Below are 26,571 nucleotides of genomic sequence, written 5' to 3' on the forward strand. Positions count from 1 at the left end.
GTACTATAATGTGTATTTCCAGATTCGCTGCCAATTTGGAATAACACCTACTTTATAGTTTTTACATGTTTCCCATATAGTAACATTACTTATTTACAAATCACTGGTTACTTTTTACGTGCTTTTTTACTTGCTCTGTACAAGCTCTCCCTGCTTTGTAATGTTTAGGAGGGGGCTGTGGAATAAAGTTTTACATAATTATCCCTGTCTGTACTGTTCTTCACAGTTCTTCATTAGATGTAGCACTTTTTTTTGCCTTATTATATAAGTCTGGACTGTGTGGCCCAGATTCTCGTAGGAGTTACGCCGGCGTATCTCCAGATACGCCGTCGTAACTCTGAGTGTGAGGCGTCATATCTATGCGCCTGATTCTTAGAATCAGTTACGCATAGATTTGTCTTAGATCCGACAGGCGTAAGTCTCTTACGCCGTCGTATCTAAGTTGCATATTTTTACGCTGGCCGCTAGGTAGCGCTTCCGTCAATTTACGCGTCGAATATGGTAATGAGCTAGATACGCCGATTCTCAAGCATACGTGCGCCCGGCGCATTTTTTTATGTCGTTTACGTAAGGCTTTTTTGGGCGTAAAGTTACCTCTGCTCTATGAGGCGTACCAATGTTAGGTAAGGACGTCGGAACAGCGTTGAATCTTTCACGTTTTACGTCGTTTGCGTAAGTCGTCTGTGAATGGGGCTGTGTACGTAAGTTACGTTCACGTCGAAAGCATTGAGCAGTTGCGGCGTAATTTGGAGCATGCGCACTGGGATACATCCATGCGCCGTTCGTTAAAAGCGTAATTTACGTGGGGTCACGATTAATTTCCATAAAACATGCCCACCACTTCCATATTTGAATTAGGCGGGCTTACGCCGGCCCAGTTACACTACGCCGGCGTAACTTAAAGCGCAAGTTCCTTGAGAATACGGGACCTGCCACTCTAAGTTACGGCGGCGTAGTGTATCTGAGATGCGCTACGTCCGCCTAAAGATAAGCGAATCTACGTGAATCTGGGCCTATGTGTCCATTGTTTATTATGTTATTACTGGCTTCACTGATCTTACCTAAACCAAGAAATTATTAATATTCTTATACACGATTTATACAGCGCCAACAGTTTGTACAGCACTTTACAAAATAAAAGAAGACAGTACAGTAACAACACAATTCAATGGTTGGGGTGGGGGGGGGGGTTACAATATAAACAAACTATTGCATTGTTAAAGAATTTTTCACTTGAGATATTGGAGGAGATTTACTAAAACTTTAACAAAAGCCGCTGAGCTTTTTTCCTAATGGAGCGGGAGGGGACATCCCCCCCCCCCCTCCCGCTGCCTTTCCCCGCTATTCCCGGGCCTTCCGATCCACCGGAAAAAAATCCTGGCCCTCCCGTCCCACCAGATTCGGCTTTGCTTGGGTCTTCGATGTAAAATGCTGAAAGATGTAAAAAAAAAAAACTTGCCCCCATCCCCGCGAGTTCGAGCAGCAACGAAAATGCATACGTAAGTTGCACCCGCAAATGTAAAAGGTTTTCAAATCACACATGTGAGTGAGAGCAATAATTCTAGCAAAAACATCCTCTGCAACTCTAACCTGGTAACCGTTAATTATTTTTTAAAGCGTTGCCTATGGAGATTTTTAGGTACCTTAGTTTGCTGCCATTCTATGAGTGTGCGCAATTTCAAAGCGTGACATGTCGGGTATCTATTCACTCAGCGTAAAATTAGCTTTCACATTATATAAAAAATACGTGCTAATTTTACTGTTTTTTTTTTTATCCATGGAAGTGTATTTTTTTCCCCAAAAAATTGCATTTGAAAGACCGCTGCACAAATACCGTGTGACATAAAATATTGTAATGATCGCCATTTTATTCTCTAGGATCTCTGCTAAAAAATATATATATAATATTTGGGGGTTCTAAATACCGTATTTATCGGGGTATAGCGCGCTCCCGTGTATAGCGCGCACCCCTAAAGTTGCCCGAATTCCTGTGGAAAAAGTTTTTTTGTACTTACAGTTTTGGTGTGTTGCGTGGCGTCCATCGGCGGCCTCGTCGGGTCCGGCGTCCGTCTGCGGCTTCGGGTGTCCTCTATGTCGGGTCCGGCGTCCTTCTGCAGCGTCCTCGCCGCTCGTTTCCCGCGCCGAGTTTAAATACTGCGCCGACATATACCGAGCGCAGTACACTCGTGTATCGTCGGGCAGGCTCGGCAACTCTCGCGCTGACGTCCTGTACGCTCAGGACGTCAGCGCGAGAGGCGCCGAGACTGCCCGAAGATACACGAGTGTACTGCGTTTGGTATATGCCGGCGCAGTATTCAAACTCGGCGCGGGAAAGCGGGTATCGGCGTATACCGCGTACCCACGATTTTGCCCTGATTTTCAGGGCAAAATAGTGCGCCGTATACGCCGATAAATACGGTAATTAAGTAAGAATCACTCCCTTAGGGCACCCTTAACCCTTTAGCGCCCCCTAGTGGTTAACCCCTTCACTGCCATTGTCCTTTTCACAGTAATCAGTGCATTTTAATACCACTTTTCGCTGTGAATGGTCCCAAAAATGTGTCAAAAGTGTCTGATGTGTCCGCCATAATGTCGCAGTCATGAAAAAAAATCGCTGATCGTCGCCATTACTAGTAAAAATAAATATTAATAAAAATGCCATAAAACTATCCCCTCTTTTGTAAACGCTATAAATTTTGCGCAAACCAATCGATAAACGCTTATTGCGATTTTTTTTACCAAAAATAGGTGGAAGAATACGTATCTGGTACTAGCTATGACTAAGCACTGAAGCTACAGTGCGAAACGTTAGCCTTTGTTCCAATCTTTTTGCTGTGGCATGTTTATTTTGTGATCGAGTTTAATTAAAAGAACATTTTTGGAGTGCGGCTGTCCAAGTTTCCTTTGTATCTTTGCATCACTATTGCATTGCCGCCACCCATGGTTTGGTTCCAGTAAGGAGGTTCTCTGAAGACTGCTGAGCGGTTATCTTCTCTCTCTAACGTATCGGCCTAAACTGAGGAAAAAAAATGTTACTTTATATATTTTTTGGGGATATTTATTTAGCAAAAAGTAAAAAATATTGATTTTTTTTTAAATTGTCGCTCTATTTTTGTTTATAGCGCAAAAAATAAAAACCGCAGAGGTGATCAAATACCACCAAAAGAAAGCTCTATTTGTGGGGAAAAAAACACGCAAAATTTTGTTTGGGAGCCACGTCGCACGACCGCGCAATTGTCAGTTAAAGCAACGCAGTGGCGAATCGCAAAAAGGGGCAAGGTCCTTAACCTGTATAATGGTCCAGGTCTTAAGTGGATAAAGAAGAACTCCGGGTTTTCACACCATTTACATAGTTTGTTTGGGCCAAGCTGGCAAAGACAAACCATGTCCCTCACTAACCTGTGAGTGTTCTGGATGTGCGGTATAAACAGTACATAGCTGCGGCCACATACAGCCTATCGCTCAGTGTGTTCCGAGTGTGAACCGAGACTTCCTGTCTCATAACCGAAACACAGGATCAGCGATGATTGGCTGTTCAGAGGGAGCGATATAGTCTATCGATGAATACAAAGCTTCCTCTGATTGGCTGAGTCAGAGAGGGGATATCAGCCCGCCTCTCTAACTCAGCCAAGCAGAGTCTGCATATGAATGGAAGTCAGCAGAGCTTCACCTCATCCACTAAACTAAGGGAACATTCCCTTGCAAAGTGAATAGTCTATTTGCCTTTTGTAAATTAACCCCGATGACATTAAATTGAAAATGAAGAAAAAGTTGTGCTCACCGTGAAAACCCAATTATGTGCAAGGGAAATTAAATATATATATTTATTTTTCTTGCACATAACTGAATGATTGAAGTGATAGAGCTTCATTGTATTTACTAAGTGTAACGGCTACCCACTGGTAGTGAGAGGGTATCAGCCGTTGGAGACGTCCTTTTCCCTGGCAAGCTGCGATATGCAAGTACTGCCGGTATCCCCATCCACGAGATCCAGAGAGAGAGAGAGTCCCCCTTTCAAGAACGAGACGAGGCTGCGTTTGAAGGGTCAAACAAGACTGTTTAATGGCACATTTCCCCTAGCTTATATGTGCTTACAACTGTTACAGGAACAATGACAATCTCCGGCCCCCCTCCTTACACAGTGGGGGGGGGGGCTTCAATACAGATACTTTGAAATAATGACATCTCCTTGAATCAATCAGTCTCTAGATGTTCCTGCACCGAGATCCACTTAACATGACCTGGCCAGGCACATTCCTTTCTCAATAGAATTCAATTAACCTTTAGAACAATACACACTCACAGATGATCACGTTAGCATACACCTGGCAGGAGGCTGTTAACTGGTAATACACAACAGAGAGTCAATTAGCATTTAGCAGTGAAAAAGTCACTCTACAATTAACCCTTTGAGCTCAGAATATAATGTGGTAAATCCAATTGTAACAAGTCATGCAGTCCTTTGTAGGCAGAATAGTTCATAGGTCCGTTACACTAAGCTAGGTCACCATTGACTCTGCAGTGTGAAAATAATCTACTCATTTAGTAAATTAACCCCAATTTATATCAATGCCAATTTTCAACCCTATTATTTGACCTTTTTTTCCCCTAGAGTCCGGTGTTGGTCTGGGAATCGGATTGTGCAGTGTTCCAAACTGTGGAGGCATTTCTGGGATATTTATCCATACTCTTTCCCCCGGCTCGGTGGCCCACATGGATGGAAGGCTCAGGTAGTAATATTGATATCTTGCAACAATGCTAAACTCTCTCAATCAACTATTTTTAATCCTTATGCTGATACCCTTTTTAAATAGATAGGAAAGTGTATCATACCATGTTTCCCCGAAAATAAGCCTGGGTCTTATATTAATTTTGGCAACAAAAGACCCAGTAGGGCTTATTATTGGGGTAGGTCTTAACATATTCTCTCTCCCTGCCTGTCAAAAGCACACAAGCACCTCAAACTAGGGCTTATTTTTGGGGTAGGGCTTATATTGCAGCCCTTCTGAAAAATAGAGTTAGGTCTTATTTTCGGGGTAGGTCTTATTTTCGGGGGAAACACTGGCCCGGATTCTCGTAGTACTTACGCCGACATATCTACAGATACGTCGCGTAAGTGTAAATGTGCGCCGTCGTATCTATGCGCTGTACCCATAGACCTAGATACGCCTGAAAATAGGCTTCCTCCGACCGACGTGACTTTCCTACGCCGGCGTATCTTGGGCGCATATTTACGCTGGCCGCCTCATTGCAAATATGCAAATGAGTGAGATACGCCGACGTACTTGCGCCCGGCGCTTTAATATAATGGTTTGCGTAAGTCGTACGTCCGGCGTAAAGTTAAGCCACATAAAGCAGGTGTAAGTCATGTTAAGGTATGGACCAGGGAACAGCCGTCGTATTTTACGTCGTTTACGTAGTAGTACGTGAATGGGGCTAGGCGTAGGTTACGTTCACGTCGTAGGCATTGAGCTGTTGTATCTTAGGGAGTATATTCGACGTGATTCTGAGCATGCGTGCGTATGCGCCGTTCGTTCGGACCATTATTTGCATGGGGTCACGCTTCATTTAAATGGATCACGCCCACCTTCCACCTACTTTGAATTAGGCGGGCTTACGCCGACTAATTTACGTTACGCCGGGTGCTTGCCTCTCTGCTTTACGTCGGCGTAGCGCATATGAGATGCGCTACGCCCGCCTAAAAATGCGCCGATCTACCTGAATCCGGCCCACTGTATTTACTTGTTTTGAAGTAATACTAAAGTCTAAAAAAATTTTGTTTAAAAATAACAAACATGGTAGAAGAATACGTATCGGCCTAAACTGAGGAAAACATTTTTTTTATATCTTTTTGGGGGATATTTATTATAGCAAAAAGTAAAAAATATTGAATTTTTTTCAAAATTTACGCTTTATTTTTGTTTATAGCGCAAAAAATAAAAACCGCAGAGGTGATTAAATACCACCAAAAGAAAGCTCTATTTGTGGGAAAAAAAGGACGCCAATTTTGTTTGGGAGCCACGTCGCACGACCGCGCAATTGTCAGTTAAAGCGACGCAATGCCGAATCGCAAAAAGTGGCCCGGTCATTGACCAGCAAAATGGTTTGGGGCTGAAGTGGTTAACCTGCATAATGGTCAGGGTCTTAAGTGGTTAAGAAGTTTTAGTGGTTATTGGATTTCCACTGCCATCTTGTGTTCATTTTGAGTAATACACTTTTGCAGTTCAGAAGCTTTATGTAGTTGATACCAGTGTTTTTTTGCCAGCTGGTGTTCAAATAGTACTTGTATTTCACATAGTACGCTCTTTCTAATAAAAGGTGACTTCTCATGAGCCGATGCCAAGTTCTCTCTGCTATCTTCGCCCTGTGTGATGTGAGATATCGAGACATCAGAAGCATGAGTTGACCTGCCTGTTAGGTTACTATGAAAAGAGGCGATCCTAACAAAAAATATTCTGGAACGATACAAGACAATTTTTTTTTATATCAGCTAAAAGTATTTTTTGCTTTATCTATAGAAAAGGCGATGAACTTGTGGAAGTAAACGAACACACTGTAACCAACAAGCCACTGAATGAAGTCTATGCTCTTCTAAGCCACTGTAACCCTGGAGCAGTCATTATCCTGATTAGTAGACACCCAGACCCCCAGGTAACTGTAACCTTATGAAGTACACTCAGATAGCGCCCTCTGCTGTTTTTATTTGTACTCCTAGAGGTCCTTCAGGTCCTTCAGTCTCATAGAGGTGCTGCACAGACTTTACCATCTTTACATCTTTCTTGCTGAACTCAATACACAAACACTTTATACTGTACATATGAACATCAACTGACTCTATACTAGAGCGTCATAACCAATTGTAAACCGTATGGCATGCTTTCTATTAGTGTCACTATAACAGATTTGTAGAAACAAAATAAAAGTGTGTTGAGCTACAGTGATTGATATAAAAAATACTGATTTTTTTTTTATAGATAAATAAACAGTCCAGAAAAATCAGTGCCTCAAATGGACCATTATGGTCAAATGGCAAACTCCATGATTCAGCTGTGGATAAGGTTATCCAATCCCTTCACCAAGTGAACACTATACCACAATGGGTTGGCCTCTTACCAGAGAGCCTGGACCCTTTATTATGAAGGGTCAAACACGCTTGATGCCCGGGACAGTATTTTGCAGGTCTGTCCCGGGCATCTTTATTCCAGGACAATACAGTGTCCCGGAATGAAACTGACACAGCCACCCCCGGGCCAATCTGATGCCCCCAAAAAAGGCCGCCACATCACCGCTTTACACACTGACCGAACTTGTCCTGGCTGGGAATGCCTGGAGGAGCACAATCCCCACCACTTGTTTGTGATTGGAGAAATCATAAATCCCGTCCTTTGTGTCCAATCACTGTGCTGTGATTCGTTACAGCACAAGCTGATTTTTGGGAAGGGGGGTGTCCCTGAATTGTAGTTTGGGAACGTGGTCACCCTACCCGGTAGAAGTCATCAGCAGGGGATGTACAAAGAAACCACATCAGGAACAGCTCCAGAGCATCCAGCCAAACAACGATCGTGTAGTCAGATCCAAATAAAACAAAAAACGCTGGATAGTGTAAAACCTCTTAAGGGTTGAATTTAATATACAGTTTTGCACTTGGCCACCTTCCTTTTGTTACCATGTAATGCTGTTTTTACTATGGATACGTGTAGGTGCAATACTTTGTATTAACTTTTTGCCGACCAGCCGCCATCATTAAACTGTGGTAGGTTGGCATGGCTGCCCGAAACACTGTAGGTGGATGTCGGCCACTCTAAGAGCGACAGGGGGCGCACGCAGGACGCCGGAGGAGAAGCGCGTGGCCAGCAGCCGTGATGTCCACCGGCCACCCACGATCTCGCTCCTCAGAGAGCCAGAACAGGATCTGTCAATGTAAACAGACAGATCCCCATTCTGCCAGGGAAATAGAGAGAGATCTGCTGTTCTTGGTGATCGGGAACAGCGATCTCTCGCCTCCTCCAGTCAGTCCCCTCCCCCCACAGTTAGAAACACCTCATTAGGGAACACTTACATTACATCTTACATTTTACCAAAAATATGTAGAAGAATACATATTGGCCTAAACCGATGAAGAAATTCTTTTTTTGGGGGGGGGGATATTTATTATAGCAAAAAGTAAAAAATATTGGGCCAGATTCTCAAAAGAGTTACGCCGGTGTATCTACTGATACACCGGCGTAATTTGAAATTCCCGCCGGCGTATCATTGTTTTGTATTCACAAAACAAGATACGCCGGAATTAGGCTAGGATCCGACTGGTGTAAGTCACTTACACCGTCGGATCCTAAATGCAATACAACGCTGACCGCTAGGTGGCGTTTACGTTCAGGTCTCATTTGACTATGCAAATGAGCCTGATACTCCGATTCCCGAACAAATTTGCGTCGCGTACTCGTCGTTTACGTCGTTTCCGTAAGCGTAAGGTTACCCCTGCTATATGAGGGGTAACCTTACGCCAGTCCGCCGTATGCCATGTTAAGTATGGGTCGGGTCCATGTCGTCTTTTTCCGTTGGTTACGTCGTTTTCCTAAGTCGTTCTTGAATACGACTTTACGTCAATGACGCCGACGTGAGCGTCATTTTCCGTCGTGAGCTGGAGCATGCGCACTGGGCTATTTTTCAGCCCGGCGCATGCACAGTTCAATCGGCGCGGGGCGCGCTTAATTTGAATACAAGCCGCCCCCTTTGAATTACGCGGCCATACGCCGGGCCATTTACACTACGCCGCCGCAAATTACGGAGCAAGTGCTTGGAGAATACGGCACTTGCTCCAGTAAGTTGCGGTGGCGTAGTGTAAATGGCTTACACTACGCCACCGCCGATTCTACGAGAATCTGGCCCATTGTTTTTTGTTTTTTTTCAAATGCGTCTGTCTTTTTTTGTTTATAGCGCAAAAAAATTCAAACGCAGAGGTGATCAAATACCACCAAAAGAAAGCTCTATTTGTGGGAGAAAAGGACTTACTTTTTTAAACTTTGCATGACGCAGTGCCGTATCGCAAAAAATTGCCTGGTCATTAAGGGGGCAATTCCTTCTGGTCCTTAAGTGGTTAAATGCTCCCTTAACCACTTAAGACCCGGACCAATATGCAGGTAAATGTCGTGGCTCCTTTTTGCGATTCGCCACTGCGTTGCTTTAACTGTCAATTGCGTGGTCGTGCGACATGGCTCCCAAACAAAATTGGCGTCCTTTTTTTCCCACAAATAGAGCTTTCTTTTGGTGGTATTTGATCACCTCTGCGGTTTTTATTTTTTGCGCTATAAACAAAAACAGAGCGATAATTAAAAAAATTCTATATTTTTTACTTTTTGCTATAATAAATATCCCCCAAAAATATGTAAAAAAAATATTTTTGTTCCTCAGCTTAGGCCGATACGTATTCTTCTACCTATTTTTGGTAAAAAAAAAATCACAATAAGCGTTTATTGATTGGTTTGCGCAAAATGTATAGCGTTTACAAAATAAGGGATAGTTTTATGGCATTTTTATTCTTTCTTTTTTTTTTACTACTAATGGTGGCGATCAGCGATTTTTTTCGTGACCGCGACATTATGGCGGACACATCGGACAATTTTGACACATTTTTGGGACCATTGGCATTTTCACAGCAAAAAATGCTATAAAAATGCACTGATTACTGTGAAAATGACAGTTTCAGTTTGGGAGTTAACCACTAGGGGGCGCTGAAGGGGTTAAGTGTGACCTCATATGTGTTTCTAACGGTAGGGGGCAGGGCTGGACGTGTGACGTCATTGATCGTCTTTCCCAATATCAGGGAACAGACGATCAATGACAGAGCCACTGTGAATAACGGGGAAGCTGTGTTTACACACACCTCTCCCCGTTCTTCAGCTCCGGGGACCGATCGCGGAACTCCGGCGGCGATCGGGTCCGCAGGTCCCGCGGCCACGACGCTTCCGTGCCCACGACCCATGGCTGGGCATTAAACAATCACGTACAGGTACGTGATTGTGCCCAGCCGTGCCATTCTGCCGACGTATATCGGCGTTAGGCGGTCCTTAAGTGGTTAACAGACAAAGCTGTCCAGCAAAAATAGCAGTTAGAGGAATTAGACAAACTATTTATCACTGACAGTGTTACTTACAATGGTCAGCTTTTATTTATTTATGTAAAACTTTTATCCAAAAAGCAAAAAATTTAACTACTGTAATTGTTTAGAAAATATTAGCGGGAGTCCACCTTTAACTTTAAAAAAAAATAGCAAATAAAAAAAAAAAAAAAAATGAACATAGCATATACAATTGCAAAGAAAATTGTCTTCCATGGGACTTTAAAGCGGAGTTCCGGCCACAATTTCACTTTTTAAATATAAATACCCCTGTAATACACAAGCTTAATGTATTCTAGTAAAGTTAGTCTGTAAACTAAGGTCCGTTTTGTTAGGTTGTTACAGCATTTAGACACTTTATAAAATAGAAATTGACTGGGGCCATCTTAAGTGTGGGCATCATGAAGCCAGACTGTATGACTTCCTGGATTTCAGCCTTGCAGATCTCGCACATGCTCAGTGCTGCACAAGCAGTGTCAGATCAGGTTTCAGCACCTGTGCTGTCCAAATCACATGATTCTTTGAGACTGGGGAGTGCACAGACTCCTGGAAAGTTACACCCACTACATTCCCAGGAGTCTGTGCGGTGTAGGTTAGGAAGCATTAAGCACCTAGGTGCAGGAAGTGGGAAGATTAACTATTCTGCCTAGCAACAACACTTTGAAGGCAACTAAAAAAAAAAAAAAAATTCGTAAAGGACTAATGACATTTTTTTAAAACTACTGATGTAATGTTATATTTATGGGTGGAACTCCACTTCAATGCAGCCAAAAGTCACAACAATATGTAAAAAGAAATCACTTTTTATTTTGCAAACATTTTATTAATAAAAATCACATAATAAAAGCATATACACAGAACAAATATATACCCCTAATTTTTAGGTATGTACAGCTCAGTACAAAAAGCACATAAAAAAAAAAAAAGTACCAAAAATATTCTAAAACTCTTTTTTGCCACAGCTTCCCAACGCATTTCGATTGGTATATACAATCTTCATCAGGGGGTAACAAGGGTACACCAAACTCAGAGTAACAGATGAAAGTTGTTCAATGTTCGCCTTAAAAAAAAAAAAAAAGGATGCCATATAGGCCCAACATCAGAGACCACAGGGGACTAGTATGGCCCCCCCACAGTCGGTTAGGGCAAGCAGCCCTCCATGGCAATTTCCTGGGTATGAAAGTCTTGAATGACAAAAAACAGGGAGGACACCACCATAGGACCTCACAAGATGGAGGTAGAAATACAACGGATCACATAAAAACCTGCAACTTCCCTGTTCCTGGCAGAGAGGCAAATGCCGTGGGTAAATTCCAGCACTCCTGCGGGGGAGGGGGGCTCTGCACTACAATTATTTTAAGGGTTCCTCCATGATGAAAAGGTGGAGAAAGGCTGATTTCGAGAAATGGAGACACCGTCATGTAACCGTCATTCTTCATTTACAGGTCTCTGAGCAGCAGCTGACGCAAGCTATGGCTGAAGCTATGGAAAAAGAATTTCCACACTGGAATTCGGAAGGTAATGTCTCACAACATTTAATGGAGGTTGTGCCATGATATTCTTGCACTGTAAATAAATAGATATGGATTATTATGCTTGATAACTGGTGGGGCAAATGGCATTTATCACCTTGCCCTCTTTGGCATCCCATGTTTGATTGCAGGACACCTGTCACAACATGATGTCCCATTTTTAGCATATCTATCCACTTTCGCTATAGGAGAGTAATGTAGGGTGACCAGACATCCCCGGTTTCCAGGGGCAGTCCCCGGATTGAGGACACTGTCTAGCGACTAAATCTGTCACCAGTTTTATCCCCGGATTGGATTCGAACAGGTGCTGGGGCAATTTCAAAGACAGTGGGCTAGATTCAGGTACAGTTACGCCGGCGTATCAGTAGATACGCCGTCGTAATTCTGAATCTACGCCGTCGTAAATTTAAGCGTATTCTGGAAACCAGATACGCTTAAATTAGGCTAAGATACGAGCAGCGTAAGTCTCCTACGCCGTCGTATCTTAGGATGCATATTTACGCTGGCCGCTAGGTGGCGCTTCCGTTGAGTTCGGCGTAGAATATGCAAATGACTAGATACACCGATTAAGAAACGTACGTGCGCCCGGTGCATTTTTTCCCGTTGTTTACGTAAGGCTTTTTCCAGCGTAAAGTTAGTCGAACAAATAGCTGGCCTAGTCAATGTTAAGAATGGCCGTCGTTCCCGCGTCGAAATTTGAAAATGTTACGTTGTTTGTCTAAGTCGTCCGTGAATGGGGCTGGACGTAATTTACGTTCACGTCGAAACCAATACGTCCTTGCGGCGTACTTTGGAGCAATGCACACTGGAATATGTCCACGGACGGCGCATGCGCCGTTCGTAAAAAACGTCAGTCACGTCAGGTCACGAAAAATTTACATGAAACACGCCCCCCTGTTCCACATTTGAATTAGGCGCGCTTAGGCCGGCCCATTTACGCTACGCCGCCGTAACTTAGGAGGCAAGTGCTTTGTGAATACAGCACTTGCCTCTCTGACTTATGGCGGCGTAGCGTATATGCGATACGCTACACCGCCACAAAATTACGCCGACATACCTGAATCTAGCCTAGTCAGTGCAGAATTAATTCATAAAAATCTGAATTACACCCCCCGCTCCACTGCTCCTACTAGCTTAGGGGGGTGTATTTTTTTCCATTTTCTGTGCCCCTTTCTGATGATCATGTGCTGGTCGGAGCAAAGGGACCATTTCTTCTGTTTTGGGCGCATGCCCATTCAGCTCCGCTCGCATGTTCTTCTGCCTTGGCTCAAGTCCCTGCCTATCTCCTTGCCTTCCCAGGCCGGAGTGATCTTCCTCCGCTCCCCAACTAAGTAGTAGCCAGGGGCACGGAGAGTAAGACTTGACAGGGTGTGAGGCGGGCGGCGGCGACGGGCAGAGAGTTGCTAATTGCCGCCATTACTAGTAAAAAAAATTGTCCCCGGATTTAATTTTAAAAATCTGGTTGCCTTAGAGCACAGGTGTCAAACACAAGGCTCGCTGGCCGAATCCGGCCCTCCAGGACATTTCATGTGGCCATCGCACCTAGGGCGACCACATTTCCAAACTGCCATTCAGGGACACCCCCCCTTCATAAATAAAGATGTACATCACGGTGTCCCCTTAGGCTTGGTTCACACCTATGCAGTTTCAGTGCTTTATGCATTTTGCACTGCTGTCCGTTAAACTATGGAACACGTTCTGTAGTGTAAATCTGCAAAATGCAAAAAGCACTGAAACTGAAAAAGAAAAAAAAAACGAGTCAAATCATATTTAAATTGATTTGTGGTTGCAATTGCTGGTACCCGGCTAAAAAAGAAAACAAAAAACGGTGTGGGGTCCCCCCTATAATCCATACCAGACCCTAATCCCAGCAAGGATTGAGCTGTCAACGGGGGAAGCCAATTGACAGCTGATGACTCATCGGTTGTTAATGATGCCGTGGCCGGCCCTGCTCCCTAACAACCAGATTTTACTGTGCCCTGATTGGGCAAAGCTTTACCCAATCAGGGTGCAGAATGGCTGTGTCAGTTTCATTCCGGGACACTGTATTGTCCTGCAAAATGTGGGACTGTCCCGGGCAATCCGGGACATGTGGTCACCCTAATCGCACCTCTCCTGTAGCTGCAGGAGAGCTCCAGACCCCTACTTTCTGCTTTTAAGCAATGCATCCAGCTACTTCCCGGCAACAGCATAAGGAAAGGGGGGTGCACTGTGATGTAAGGGAGAGTGGGGGACTCAACTTCTGATGGTGAGGTGGCTCTTGACATCTAATGTAAGGGAAGGGGATGTGCTGGACATCTAATCTTACACATACAACCACCCCTTTTGAGAACAATCATAATGCTGATGCGACCCACAATGAAATTGAGTTTGACACCCCTGCCTTAGAGTGTGGAGCTGGAGCCAATTCTGAAGTAGCCATATTGGAAGGATCCTGCACTTTGTGCAGAGCGTGTCTGACATTTAAAAGGCATACCAGGAATGGCTGATGACCGCTGTGAAGCTATTCTTACAGGAGAATTGCACTGTGTGCAAGGTGTGTTTGACCCCTTGCTGGGTCTAACCAGGAGGTGAGCCTGCATTGCACTCGGTGACGGGAACACTTTATAGAGTGGTGTGGAGTCTCAGTGAAGCACGTTGGATTAGAAAATTCATTTTTTTGCACTTTTATAGGAATATTTTGCACATATATGTCACAAATGGACTTGAATTGAATTGTGTGCACTTTATGTACTTTATTGCTATTTATATGTTGAATTACACTATGTGTGACCCCAGGGAACAGCAGGGGTCTGGTGCGTTCCCATTGCCTGAATCCAGACCTAAAATGGAGCTAAAGATGCACAGGACTCTTCTGCTGTGCAAACTAGCTCCATTGAGAGCCGGTCACACTCTCCTATCATGCGAATTGGATGTGGAAAAACCACATCCAATTCGGAAAGGTGTGAACCTAGCCTTAAGCTTTTGCTGCTTCTTGTGGAAGTTGGGCTGCATTCACACCTAGGCGTAGACGTTCTGCGGCATTTTTTACCGCGATTTGCCGCGACAAATTGCAGCGTTTTTCCCCACGATTTGCCGCGACAAAACATGGCGTTTTTCCCCGCGGTTTTGTACAGGTCATTGGCATCAATGTAAAACGCCCAAGCCGCCCGATTCTCGCGTCAAAAAAGGGTCCGGGACTTGTTTGAAATTCAGACGTTCGGCATTCTTTCGGCGTTTAACGTTTTGCGTTGGAGATGTGAACCATCTCCATAGAGAATAATGTTATTTTTCCCCTCTAGCGTCTTTGAGCGTTGCGCTTCAGTCGACAAAACGCTCAGGTGTGAATGCAGCCTTAAAATACACCACTGAGCCCATTAAGGCTGTGGGCCCTAGGACTCCAACAGGATTGCTCCTTTATGATTCACCACAGCTTCCTTTGCTGTCAGATATTTCCTGCGGATGGAAAAGTAGGACAGTAGGTCAGACCTTGCAGCAGAGCCATGCTGTTCATATTAACAGCAATTAATGCAGTCAGGCTTTGTTCTGTTAAAGTTATCTTGAGAGTGGGTTTACATCTATGCTTCGTGGGAATGCACGCAGATGCAATCATTTGAAAAAGCACTCCAATACACATAAGGAAATCACTTGATTCCCCCCCATCAAGACAGTCAGCATTAAAGGAGGAATGATAGGGGGCGCTAGTGGAAAGAGGGAGTGGGGATCACTTAGCAGTGTCCGTGGTGAATACAATTGAGTATAACAAATAAAAAACAGTGATATTGATGAATTGATAACCAGTGTACACAAAAATATTAATCAGTGAAAAGGTACAATCCTGTGAAAATAATTCTGGAACCAATGTGATGTGACCCACAAAGCCCAAAATTAATTATAAAAATGTCCAATAAAATGAAATGATAACAATGTCCGTGAATACCCAGGATAGGGTAAGTGCACTGATACAATTGATAACGATTGCACTGTGTAATCAGAAATAGTCAAGCAAAAATCTTCTCATATAGTTTGTGCTTCTATATATTCCTTCACCATTAGGCGATCAACACCCAAAAGTGTTGGTATATGGTAATGCGCTTACCAGAGCAATTGGACCTCTTTAATAAAGAAGGTCAGACTCGCTTGTGCAGATTAATGCCTGCAAGCATATGGTGCGTCCTCAGCTGCTAGCATAGACACTTCTTCCTCCAAGGATCTCACAGATGAAACATAAAACAGAAAGGCAGCTCCATCGTGCAACCAGTTTATTTAAAAAATATAAAAACAAAACATGGGCCAAGTGGACACTTATACTAAAAAGTGCCCATCCCGGCACTGGGTCTGCAGGCTCGTCAGTGCAAACAGGAACCTCCACCTCCATGTCGGCTTGTGTCCGCGTACCGCCGTCAGCTGTTCAAAGGGACGGATGGTTGGGGAATCTAATTCACGTGACCTGGCTACGCCGCCGACGATCGTTTCGTAAATGTTACGTCTTCAGGGGGGCGTGCCTGGTCACAGTAGTCACGTGTATTTGACTTGGGGAAGGCGGAAGTGTGTGTATAGATTGACAAGGGTCGCGGCCAATTACAGCGCAGTCCCAGTGGTGGCTTGGGCAATTACACCTGGTATTTCAGTGTCTATACATTACAACAAAGAATCTGTATCGGCTCCAATACCAACAAGCATCCTATCAATCATAAACACAACTTGCTTGTCTTCCTATACAATATTGCCTTTGCTAGAAACAGAGATAAGGAAATTGATACAAATAGCAGGGGAATTAAGATAAAAACATATCTAAAAATATATATATATTTGCTGGATCTAAAAAGAGTATGACATATCTTCTCAGGTCACTAGATGGCGATATTACTCACACTAAATCCTGCATTACATAGAAAGACCTTGCGAAGGTCTATCAGTGGTATTGGAAGAAATCATTAAATAAAAAAATAATAAGAAATAGGTATGAATGAATTGGTTAATCATATTAGATTATTTGTGATCAAAACATATATAAACATTTCATCAATTCTGACTTCCATGTTCAGCAGAAGTCAAACCATGGTAGATTTATGTATATGAGGAAATATAAAATCGAGAAATGGAGACAGAATCTCCATACTCAGTGGTAGGAACCAGAAAGAAAGAGGGGACTGGGTTGGTAGAGGACTTAGGGAGAACTGGTCTCAAGAAGATAGCTTAGTTTAGGGACTAGGGGGGGGGGGTTGCGAGGAGTCTTCCCTGCCAGCATAGCTCCCAACTGTCCCTGATTTCAAGGGACTGTCTCTGATTTAGAGCAATACTCCCTCTTTCCTCCTCATTTGTCCCTCATTTTGGTCTGATCTATATAGTTGTATATAAACTGCACTTTTTATCTATCAAAAAGTATTTTCCAGTGCTAAACCTTTCATCTGATTTCTAAATTGCAATTCCAAAAGCCAATATAAAGGAATAGTAGCTGTAAAAAAAAAAAAAGCAATTGTGGGTTTAACCAATCTTGTTTTTTTGTACAATTCTCCTTTAAGGGGGTGTGGCAAGGGGTGTGTCCTATGCCTGTATACTTTTGCTGATAGGTGCCCCTCATTACCATCTCAAAAAGTTGGGAGGTATGCCTGCCGGCAGAACACAATTATCACTGCTGGTTGTACTATAGTTGATTGATGGATTATTATTATTATTATTATTATTATTATTATTATTATACAGGATTTATAAAGCACCAACTGCTTGCGCAGCACTTTACAACATGAGGGCAGACAGTACAGTTACAATACAATTCAATACAGGAGGAATCGGAGGGCCCTGCTCATTAGAGCTTACAATCTAGGAGGGAGGGTCAAGAGGTACAAAAGGTAATAACTGTGGGATCAACTTCAGTACAACCAGCCTTCCCATAGATCAGTGGTTCTCAACCTGGGGGTCGGGACCCCCTTGGGGGTCAAATGAGGATTTGCCAGGGTCCCCAATACCTGGGCTGTTACTGAAGCCTGCGGCCGCCCACTCAGCCTCTTGACAGTCACCCATTCAGTTCACGGCATAGCTGGGAGGCAGGGACTAGAGGTCAGCTGACTGGTGAGGAATGTGAAGTGGGAGGGGCTGGAGGAGACCCTATCTGCTGATTTTAGCATAGGTGTCACTGCTACGAGAAACCACAAAGTCGGAGACACAGTGAGTAACACTACCTGTGATTAGAGTTGCCTTTAAAAGTCTCCACTACAGTTCTCAGATGAGCAGATGGCCTTGATCAAGAGCACCTAAGTTGGCTTTCCCAACTCCCCACCAGCACTGCCACTGATCCCAACTCCCCACTAGCACTGCCACTGATCCCAACTCCCCGCCAGCACTGCCACTGATCCCAACTCCCCGCCAGCACTGCCACTGATCCCAACTCCCCGCCAGCACTGCCACTGATCCCAACTCCCCACCAGCACTGCCATTGATCCCAACTCCCCACCAGCACTGCCACTGATCCCAACTCCCTGCCAGCACTGCCACTGATCCCATACTCCCCACCAGGGAGTAAGAGAAGGAATAAAAAAAGAGAATACATGGAAGAGAGAGGAAAAGAGGGGGAGGAACAAAGAAAAAGGGAGAGAAAGAATAAGAGAAAGAACAAGAAAGACGTCTAGAGAGGGATGGGGATAACAAACAAAAAATTAGGATAGAGAGAGATAAAAGGGAAAGAAAGGAGAACAACGAGAAAGGGTGGTGCATCCTAAAATGTACTATAAGGGGTTTTAATATTATACGAGTGGAAGGGACTCAGGGAGCGCTAAATGTCCGTGGGTTAAGGGCGCAAATTACGTGTCTGACCTTGGGTGCCGACAACCCACGATAGGAAAATAATTTTACTATTAGGGGTCCCCACAACTTGGGAAATTTTATCAAGGGGTCACGGCATTAGACAGGTTGAGAACCACTGCCATATATGGATAGAATCTTGGCCTGTCCGTGCTGAACTGGACGAGATCTGATCCATCTATGGGAAGGCTTAAGGCAAAGCACATACATTGAAATGTGCTGCAACATGTGGCAATGCTCCATAGAGTGGTGCAGCAAAAATGTTGGGATATTTTGTGCTTTGGAATGCTCATTGATTTCAGTGGGCTGCCTTAATGCAACACATGTTACTCCACCACACACATGTAAATTGGACCTGAGGATTACATGCTCTTTTGGGGTTAGCGGTCATTTCCTGTCTTCATTGAGCACTTGTATTAGTGAAAATAATAACGTTTTTTCTCAGTAAAATACATATGTAATAGTACAGTAAAAAAAATACTATATTGTAGATTTCAGGCAGTTTGTTCCTCTTTTTTTCTGTTCATTGTAATGAAATAATGTCACATATAGGTCTTTAGTGGCTACATGTGAGGGGACTATACTGGTATTTAGTGAAACTTCAGTTAATGTTAACGTTCCGCTTAAATATTTGCATCTATACATTTAACACAAATGCTAAGGGCTCAGCGAGTTTCACTAAACATTTCCTCTTTTTTATCCAACATGACCTTGTAAAAGTTCATATTTAAAGTGGGACTGAAGGCAAAACTTGTTTTCAATTTGGATAGGGTAAAGGAGGGTTACAACCCCTGTCAGTTTTCTGTTTACCATCCCTGTCCCATTGGAGAGATTCCCTTTACTTCCTGTCCCATAGCCAAACAGGAAGTAAAAAGAACCCCCCCCCCCCAAGTGTCTCCATTGGTAAATTACTGCTTTATTCCTGGTTTGGTGGCAACCCAAAATGTGGGATTTTCCTTCACCTTCACTCTTGGTGATAATGGTAAACAGGAAACATAGAAATGGTGATCCTCCCTAAAGGGGACACACAAAAACCCGCCAGGTGTCCCAATTCCTCTTCACTCTATCCAAAACGTAAAAAAAATATATTTATTGAAAAACAACCCACTTGGATACACTTATTGTTGTGATTTCCAGAACACGTAGACCAGGGGTCTCCAAACTGTGGGCGGTTGGCCACATTCAGCCTGCTACAGAATTGTTTCCCAGCCTACGGCTAGGGTCACTGGCATATCCATAATGTGCACAGGTTGAGGATTAGGGTCAGCAGAGGCTGCCTATGGTCTCTGCTTTAACCCCCCCCCCCAACTCACACCCAGACTCTGTAGGGAAAACTCTGATGGGGACACTGATGGGGATTATGATGTTGGGGGCGGCGGCTATGATGGGAACCCTGATGTAAGTCGGGGCTCTGGTGTAAGGAGGACTCTGATGGGCACTCCTGGATGTAAAGGGGGACTCAAATTGGAACCCTGACATAAGGGAGGACTCTAATGGGGATCCTGACATAAAGGTGGACTCTAATAGTGATCCTGATGTAAGGGGGGATTCTGATGGAGACTTGGATGTAAGGGGGGACTCTGATGGGCACTTGGATGTAAGAGGGAAATAGGATGTGAACCCTAACATAATGAAGGACTTTAATAGGGATCCTGACATAAGGGGAGATTCTAATGGGGACCCTGATGTAAGGTGGGACTCTGATGGGGACCCTGATGTAAGGGGGGACTTGGATGGGGACCTTGATGTAAGGGGGGACTTGGATGGGGACCTTGAGTTAAGGGGAGACTCTAATGGGGGCTGTGATATAAGGGAGGACTTTGTTGTAAAGAGGACTCTAAAGGAGAACATGTTATAAAAGGGAATCTAATGATGTAAGGGGGGACTCTGATGGGGACCCTGATGTAAGGGGGGACTTGGATTGGGCCTTGAGTTACAGGGAAAATCTAATGGGGGCTGTGATATAAGGGAGGACTTTTCTGTTAAGTGAACTCTAAAGGAGAACATGTTATAAAAGGGAATATAATGATGTAAGGGGGGACTCTGATGGGGACCCTGATGTAAGGGGGGACTTAGATGGGGACCCTGATATAAAGGTGAGACTCTGATAAGGATTTTTTTTTCAGCTTGCGAATATTTGTAAAATATTCAATATGGCCCCCACACTGAAAAGTTTGGAGACCCCTGATGTAGACAATATCATTTTATTTGCATTACATGCAATACAATTGGTCCAGGGTGGATTCTACCACCTAACACAGGAGAGGGGGGTGTTCTGTACTCTGCATTGGGGCCCTATGTTGTCTTCTCTGCTCTTGATAACTTAACATTTTTTTTGTGGATTTATTTATAATGTATTTTGCAGGTGATAGGAAGATGGCCTCGTGCTGCCATGGGAAATATCAATGTGAAAGCTGCATCGAGAAGCATGCTGCATACCTGTATTACAGCCGGAGGGAGCAGAGGCAAATGGTTCGATCCAGCAGTGACAGCAACTATAATCCCAGGACAATGGGCCTGAACCCAGACTCCTGCCAACTGTACGGTCTGAAGGGTAGAGTGCACAGTGTGGACGTGCCTGTGCGAACAGAGCCCATACAGACTCATTACTCTGCTCCTGTAAAGTTGGGAGATTATTCACCTACTGCCAGTGATGCTTTAACCTCAACTCAGGTCCTCTGTAAGAAAACTAGTAGCCACACAGGAGAGATCATCGTTAGGAAGTTAACTTCGAAACCAGCTCCCCCACCTAGGAAATATTATAAGCAAGACACAAAGGATGATGTAAGTACAGTATATCATTACACAACATATTGGTGTCATTGTTATCTATAAAAAGTGCAACAACTACCTCCACGTTAGTTCTTATTTCTCATTAATTCCTATTTTGCAATAGAGAAGTGATTTACTTCATCAATCATACACACAGTTGTCTGTATAGACCACCACATTTTTTGCTGCAAAAAAGTCCTTCCTTACATCCAGAAGTGCCCAGTACAGTGCCCCAATTCCAATTCAGGAGTATTCGTCAGAGTTCCCCCTAACATAGTGCCCATCAGAGCTCACCTTACATCCAGAAGTGCCCATCAGAGTCCCCCTTACATTCTTGTGTGACCAATAGAGCCCACCTTACATCAAGGATCGCCCATCAGAGACCCCCTACATCCAGGAGTGCCCATCAGCCTCCCCTTACACCCATGTGTGTCCATTAGAGCCCACCTTACATTAAAGAGTGCCCATCAGAGACCCCCCTACATCCAGGAGTGCCCATCAGAGTCCCCCTTACATTCATGTGTGCCCAATAGAGCCCACCTTACATCAAGGAGTGCCCATCAGAGACCCCCTACATCCAGGAGTGCCCATCAGTTTCCCCTTACACCCATGTCTGTCCATTAGAGCCGACCTTTTATTAAGGAGTGCCCATCAGAGACCCCCTTACATCCAGGAGTGCTCATCAGAGCCTACCTTACATCCAGGAGTGCCCATCAAAGCCCACCTTACATCCAGGAGTGTCCATCAGAGACCACCTGTACATTCAAGAGTGCCCCTCAGAATCCCCCTTACATCCAGAAGTGCCCATTAAAGCCCACCTTTCATTCAGGAGTGCCTATCACACTCCGCCGTACATCCATTGTGACCATCAGAATCCCACTTACATTCATGTTTGCCCAGCAGAGTTCCCCTTACATGCAGGAGTGACCATCAGAGACCCTCCCTACATTTAGGAATGCCCATCAGAGCCTACCTTACATCCAAGTGTGACCATCAGAGTCCAATTACATCTAGGAGTGCCCTTTAAAGCCTACCTTACATCTAGGAGTGCCCATTGGAGACCCTCTCTACAGTCAGGATTGCCTATGAGTGCCTGCCTTACATCCAGGAGAGCCCGTCAGAGCCCGCCTTACAACCGAGAGTGCCTATCAAAGCCCGCCTTACATTTAGGAATGCCCATCAGAGCCCCCTTTACAACCAGGAGTGCCCATCAGAGCCCGCCTTACATTTAGGAATGCCCATCAGAGCCCCCTTTACAACCAGGAGTGCCCATCAGAGCCCGCCTTACATCAAGTAGTGCCCATCAGAGTCCCCTTACATCCATGTTTTCCCAGCAGAGTCCCCCATACTTCCAGGAGTTCCCATAGAAGTCCAGCCTTACCTTTCAGGTAGCAGAGCAGAAGCCAGGAGGTAGAGCAAGTGTGGACCTATGAAGTCTGGTCCTCTTGTAAATTCAGGAGACATAGTACAATACACAGCCCGACACATCCACTGCCAGTCAGTCAGTCTGAATAAAATATTGTAGGGGGCGGATGTGCCCCACGGGTCAAAGTTTGGGGACCCCTGATAAAGGCATCAAAAGCAGTCATATGTATGACTTTGTACTTGTTGTGCTTGTTTGTCAATGATCCCTAAAAGGCTTATTTACTGCAGTGCTGAGCTTTCAGTTTTTTTGTCATACCTTAGTTGAACAAGCTGAAGTAAGAAGCTGATTGGCTACCATGCACAGATGCACCAGATTTTGCACTCTACAGTTTTAGTAAATCATCCTCAGAGTGTCTTTGATATTAACTTGTCCAGTATCCATACTTCCCAACATTTGAACTACAGAATGAGGGACACTGGAAGAGAGAGAAGACCTACGCGCACCGTGGAAAAATATGGACGTGTCCCAGCGCTTAGCAGGGGGAGGGGCTTAAGGGATGTAGTTAACAAAACCCATTCCCCCGATCCCATTTTGGCTCCATCCATTCACCGGATCCCATTCTGACTCCATCCATTCCCCCAATTCCATCACAACTCTATCCATCCCCCGATCCCTTCTCGGCCCCATCCTTCCCCCTGATCCCATCCTGGCTCTGTCCTTCCCCCTGATTCCATCCCGGCTTTTTCCCTCCCCCTGATCCTATCCTGGCTCTGTCCTTCCCCCTGATTCCATCACGGCTTCTTCCATCCCCCTGATCTTATCTCGGCTCCATCCTTCCCCCTGATCCCATCCTGGCTCCTTCTTTCCCCCTGATCCCATCCTGGCTCCTTCTTTCCCCCTGATCCCATCCCGGATTCTTCCCTCCCCCTGATCCCATCCTGGCTCCGTCCTTCCCCCTGATCTTATCTCAGCTCCATCCTTCCCCTGATCCCATCCTGGCTCCGTCCTTCCCCCTGATTCTATCCCGGCTTCTTCCTTCGCCCTGATCCCATCCCGGCTTCTTCCTTCCCCCAGATCCCATCCTGGCTCCATCCTTCCCCCTGATCCCATCCTGGCTCCTTCTTTCCCCCTGATCCCATCCTGGCTCCTTCTTTCCCCCTGATTCCATCCTGGCTTCTTCCATCCCCCTGATCTTATCTCGGCTCCATCCTTCCCCCTGATCCCATCCTGGCTCCGTCCTTCCCCCTGATCCCATCCTGGCTCCGTCCTTCCCCCTGATCCCATCCTGGCTTCTTCCCTCCCCCTGATCCCATCCTGGCTCCATCCTTCCCCCTGATCCCATCCTGGCTCCATCATTCCCCCACCCTCTTCCCCATGCCTCTCTCCTCTGCAAGTTTAGTGTACATATAAATGATCACAGACCTGAGGACCTCAGATCAGCTGCGTTGTGGCAGAGTGGTGTGATGCTGCCTGCCTCCTCCTCTGTGTACAGGAAAACACAGGAGGAGGGGCAGGTTCAGTGCACTCCGCTCTCTGTGTGACAGAGGCAGCGGGGAGAGATGCCGGCTGCCATGGAAACTAGCTTGCCGCGTGCGGAATCAAAGATGCCCCGCACACACCGCAAGCATTCCAGGACTCAGTCCTGATTCGCCGGGACCTCGGGACAAAGATCATTTTCCGGGACGATCCCGGCAAATCAGGGACGGTTGGGAGGTATGCTGGTAGTGTCCATAGCCTGGGCAAATTTGGATGTCAGTCAAGCCGTATACTGTATGCATTGCTGTGTAAACACAACCGCAGCAGACAAACTCAAGACATTAAGAGAGTTGGGAAATAACAGTTGGCTCTCCACTATCCTCATACTTGATGCTGGGTTCACACGTGAGCTTGAACTTCTGCAAGCCTTTTTGAAGCGTTTTTTATGTACACGTTTTTTTGGGCAGGTATTTTCAGTTTTTTTTCAGACTTATGCGTTTTTTGTTTTAGCCAATGGAAAGATAGTTATTAGGAAAAGCAAAGAACACACAAAACACATGCATTTTGATGCAGTTTAGGCATTCCCATTGAAGTCTAATGCCGCGTACACACGATCGTTTTTCGGCATGAAAAAAAATTCGAACATGCTGTATTTTTTAACGTTGTTTTAAAAAATGTCGTTTTTCGGATTGTAAAAAATGATCGTGTGTGGGCTAAAACGACGTTTTAAACCCGCGCATGCCTAGAAGCAAGTTATGAGACGGGAGCGCTCGTTCTGGTAAAACTACCATTCATAATGGAGTAAGCACATTCATCACGCTGTAACAGACAGAAAAGCGCGAATCGTCTTTTACTAACAAGGAATCAGCTAAAGGCAGCACAAAGGCGAATAGAACTTCCCCTTTAGAGTGCCGTCGTATGTGTTGTACGTCACCGCGCTTTGTTCATCATTTTTCTAAAACGATGGTGTGTAGGCAAAATCGTTTTTAATGATGAAGTTGGAAAAACTTCGTTTTTTGGACATGCTGAAAAACATATTTTTTTTCATGCTGAAAAACGATCATGTGTACGCGGCATTAAGGTCCAAAAAGACATTACACTGCCCTAAAGAAGCTCATGTACCTTATCAAGCTTTGAGCGACAAGCCTCCAGTGACACAAAGCTCAGGTATGAATGGGAACCATTGAATTTAATGAGAATCTAAATTGTCCACCATTGAAGTGCTTCAGGAAACGTGCTTCAAATCACTCTGGTGTGAACTGGAGCTTAGCGTACAGATGAATGATATGTAATAAATTGCTATATAGAGGAACTCTAACAAGAGACAATTCCATTCTGGGGAATACAAGGGTTTTATCATTAAGGACACATCAACTTCTAGCAGTTGTTTTCTAAAAGTAGCTCCTCTTAATCTAGAGAGAGAAGTCAATATGAAATAATAAAGATATAGACTAGTGTTACCACCTGTCCGGAATTCACCCGGACAGTTCGGGTTTTGAATTGTGTGTCCAGGTTTCAGACCATCTAAAACCCGGACACAATATTCAGAATAGACTGTGGCTCCCCGAGTAATAAAGTACCACAAATGCCAAGTGCACAGGGATGCACACGAGCCCCACCCCCATACACGGACAGGAGAGAGGGCTTGATCTGCTTTTAACCCTTCCCACCCCTACCCCTCCATCTGCCCACCCACACTCATTACTAGTTAAAAAAAAATATTAATAAAATGCCATAAAACTACCCCCTATTTTGTAAACGCTATAACTTTTGCGCAAACCAATCAATAAACATTTATTGGGATTTTTTTTTTACGAAAAATATGTAGAAGAATACGTATCGGCCTAAACTGAGGAAAAAAATAGTTTTTTTATATATTTTTGGGGGATATTTATTCTAGCAAAAAGTAAAAAATATTCATTTTTTTCTAAATTGTCGCTCTATTTTTGTTTATAGCGCAAAAACTAAAAACCGCAGAGGTGATCAAATACCACCAAAAGAAAGCTCTATTTGTGGGAAAAAAGGACGTCAATTTTGTTTGGGAGCCAGGTCGCACGACCGCGCAATTGTCAGTTAAAGCGACACAGTGCCGAATCGCAAAAAGTGCTCTGGTCTTTAACCAGCAACATGGTCCGGGGGTTAAGTGGTTAAAGGGCCCTAATTTGAAGGAGGATGCTGGGAACTGGTGAGCAGTCACTCCTTTACATCAGAGTCCCCCTTTACACCAGAGTCCACAGTGTTCCCCCTTAAAAATAAAATTGCTGTGCGCCGCTAAAGTGTTCGGGTTTGGCTTGAAGAAAAGGTGGCAACCCTAATATAGACGCTTGTATTCATAGTACACAGTCAGTGTAAAGAGAGAGAGAGAGAGAGAGAGAGAAGCAGCACAGGATGTGGTTTAGCATAGGAAGTATGAGCTTGTGTGGCATATCACAATACATATTACAGACATAACAGGCGGGGGTATAATTACCGAACATGCAATAAATATACAACCCTTGTTAAGCTGTATTACTAAATAAGAATGTAAC

At 44.6% G+C, this 26,571-nt stretch overlaps 1 protein-coding gene across 2 annotated transcripts in view; it reads left to right on the forward strand.

The window, feature by feature from the left end:
* IL16 (interleukin 16) overlaps nucleotides 1-26,571 on the forward strand; it is a 194,591-nt gene that overhangs the window by 122,459 nt on the left and 45,561 nt on the right. For both annotated transcript variants that reach the window (XM_040342549.1, XM_040342550.1), the window contains 4 exons: nucleotides 4,613-4,730; nucleotides 6,519-6,651; nucleotides 11,563-11,635; nucleotides 20,795-21,213. In XM_040342549.1, the coding sequence (XP_040198483.1) occupies nucleotides 4,613-4,730; nucleotides 6,519-6,651; nucleotides 11,563-11,635; nucleotides 20,795-21,213 (743 nt within the window). The remainder of the gene's footprint in view (nucleotides 1-4,612; nucleotides 4,731-6,518; nucleotides 6,652-11,562; nucleotides 11,636-20,794; nucleotides 21,214-26,571) is intronic.

This window comes from Rana temporaria, chromosome 3 (assembly GCF_905171775.1).
Source record: "Rana temporaria chromosome 3, aRanTem1.1, whole genome shotgun sequence".
Classification (NCBI taxonomy): Eukaryota; Metazoa; Chordata; class Amphibia; order Anura; family Ranidae; genus Rana; species Rana temporaria.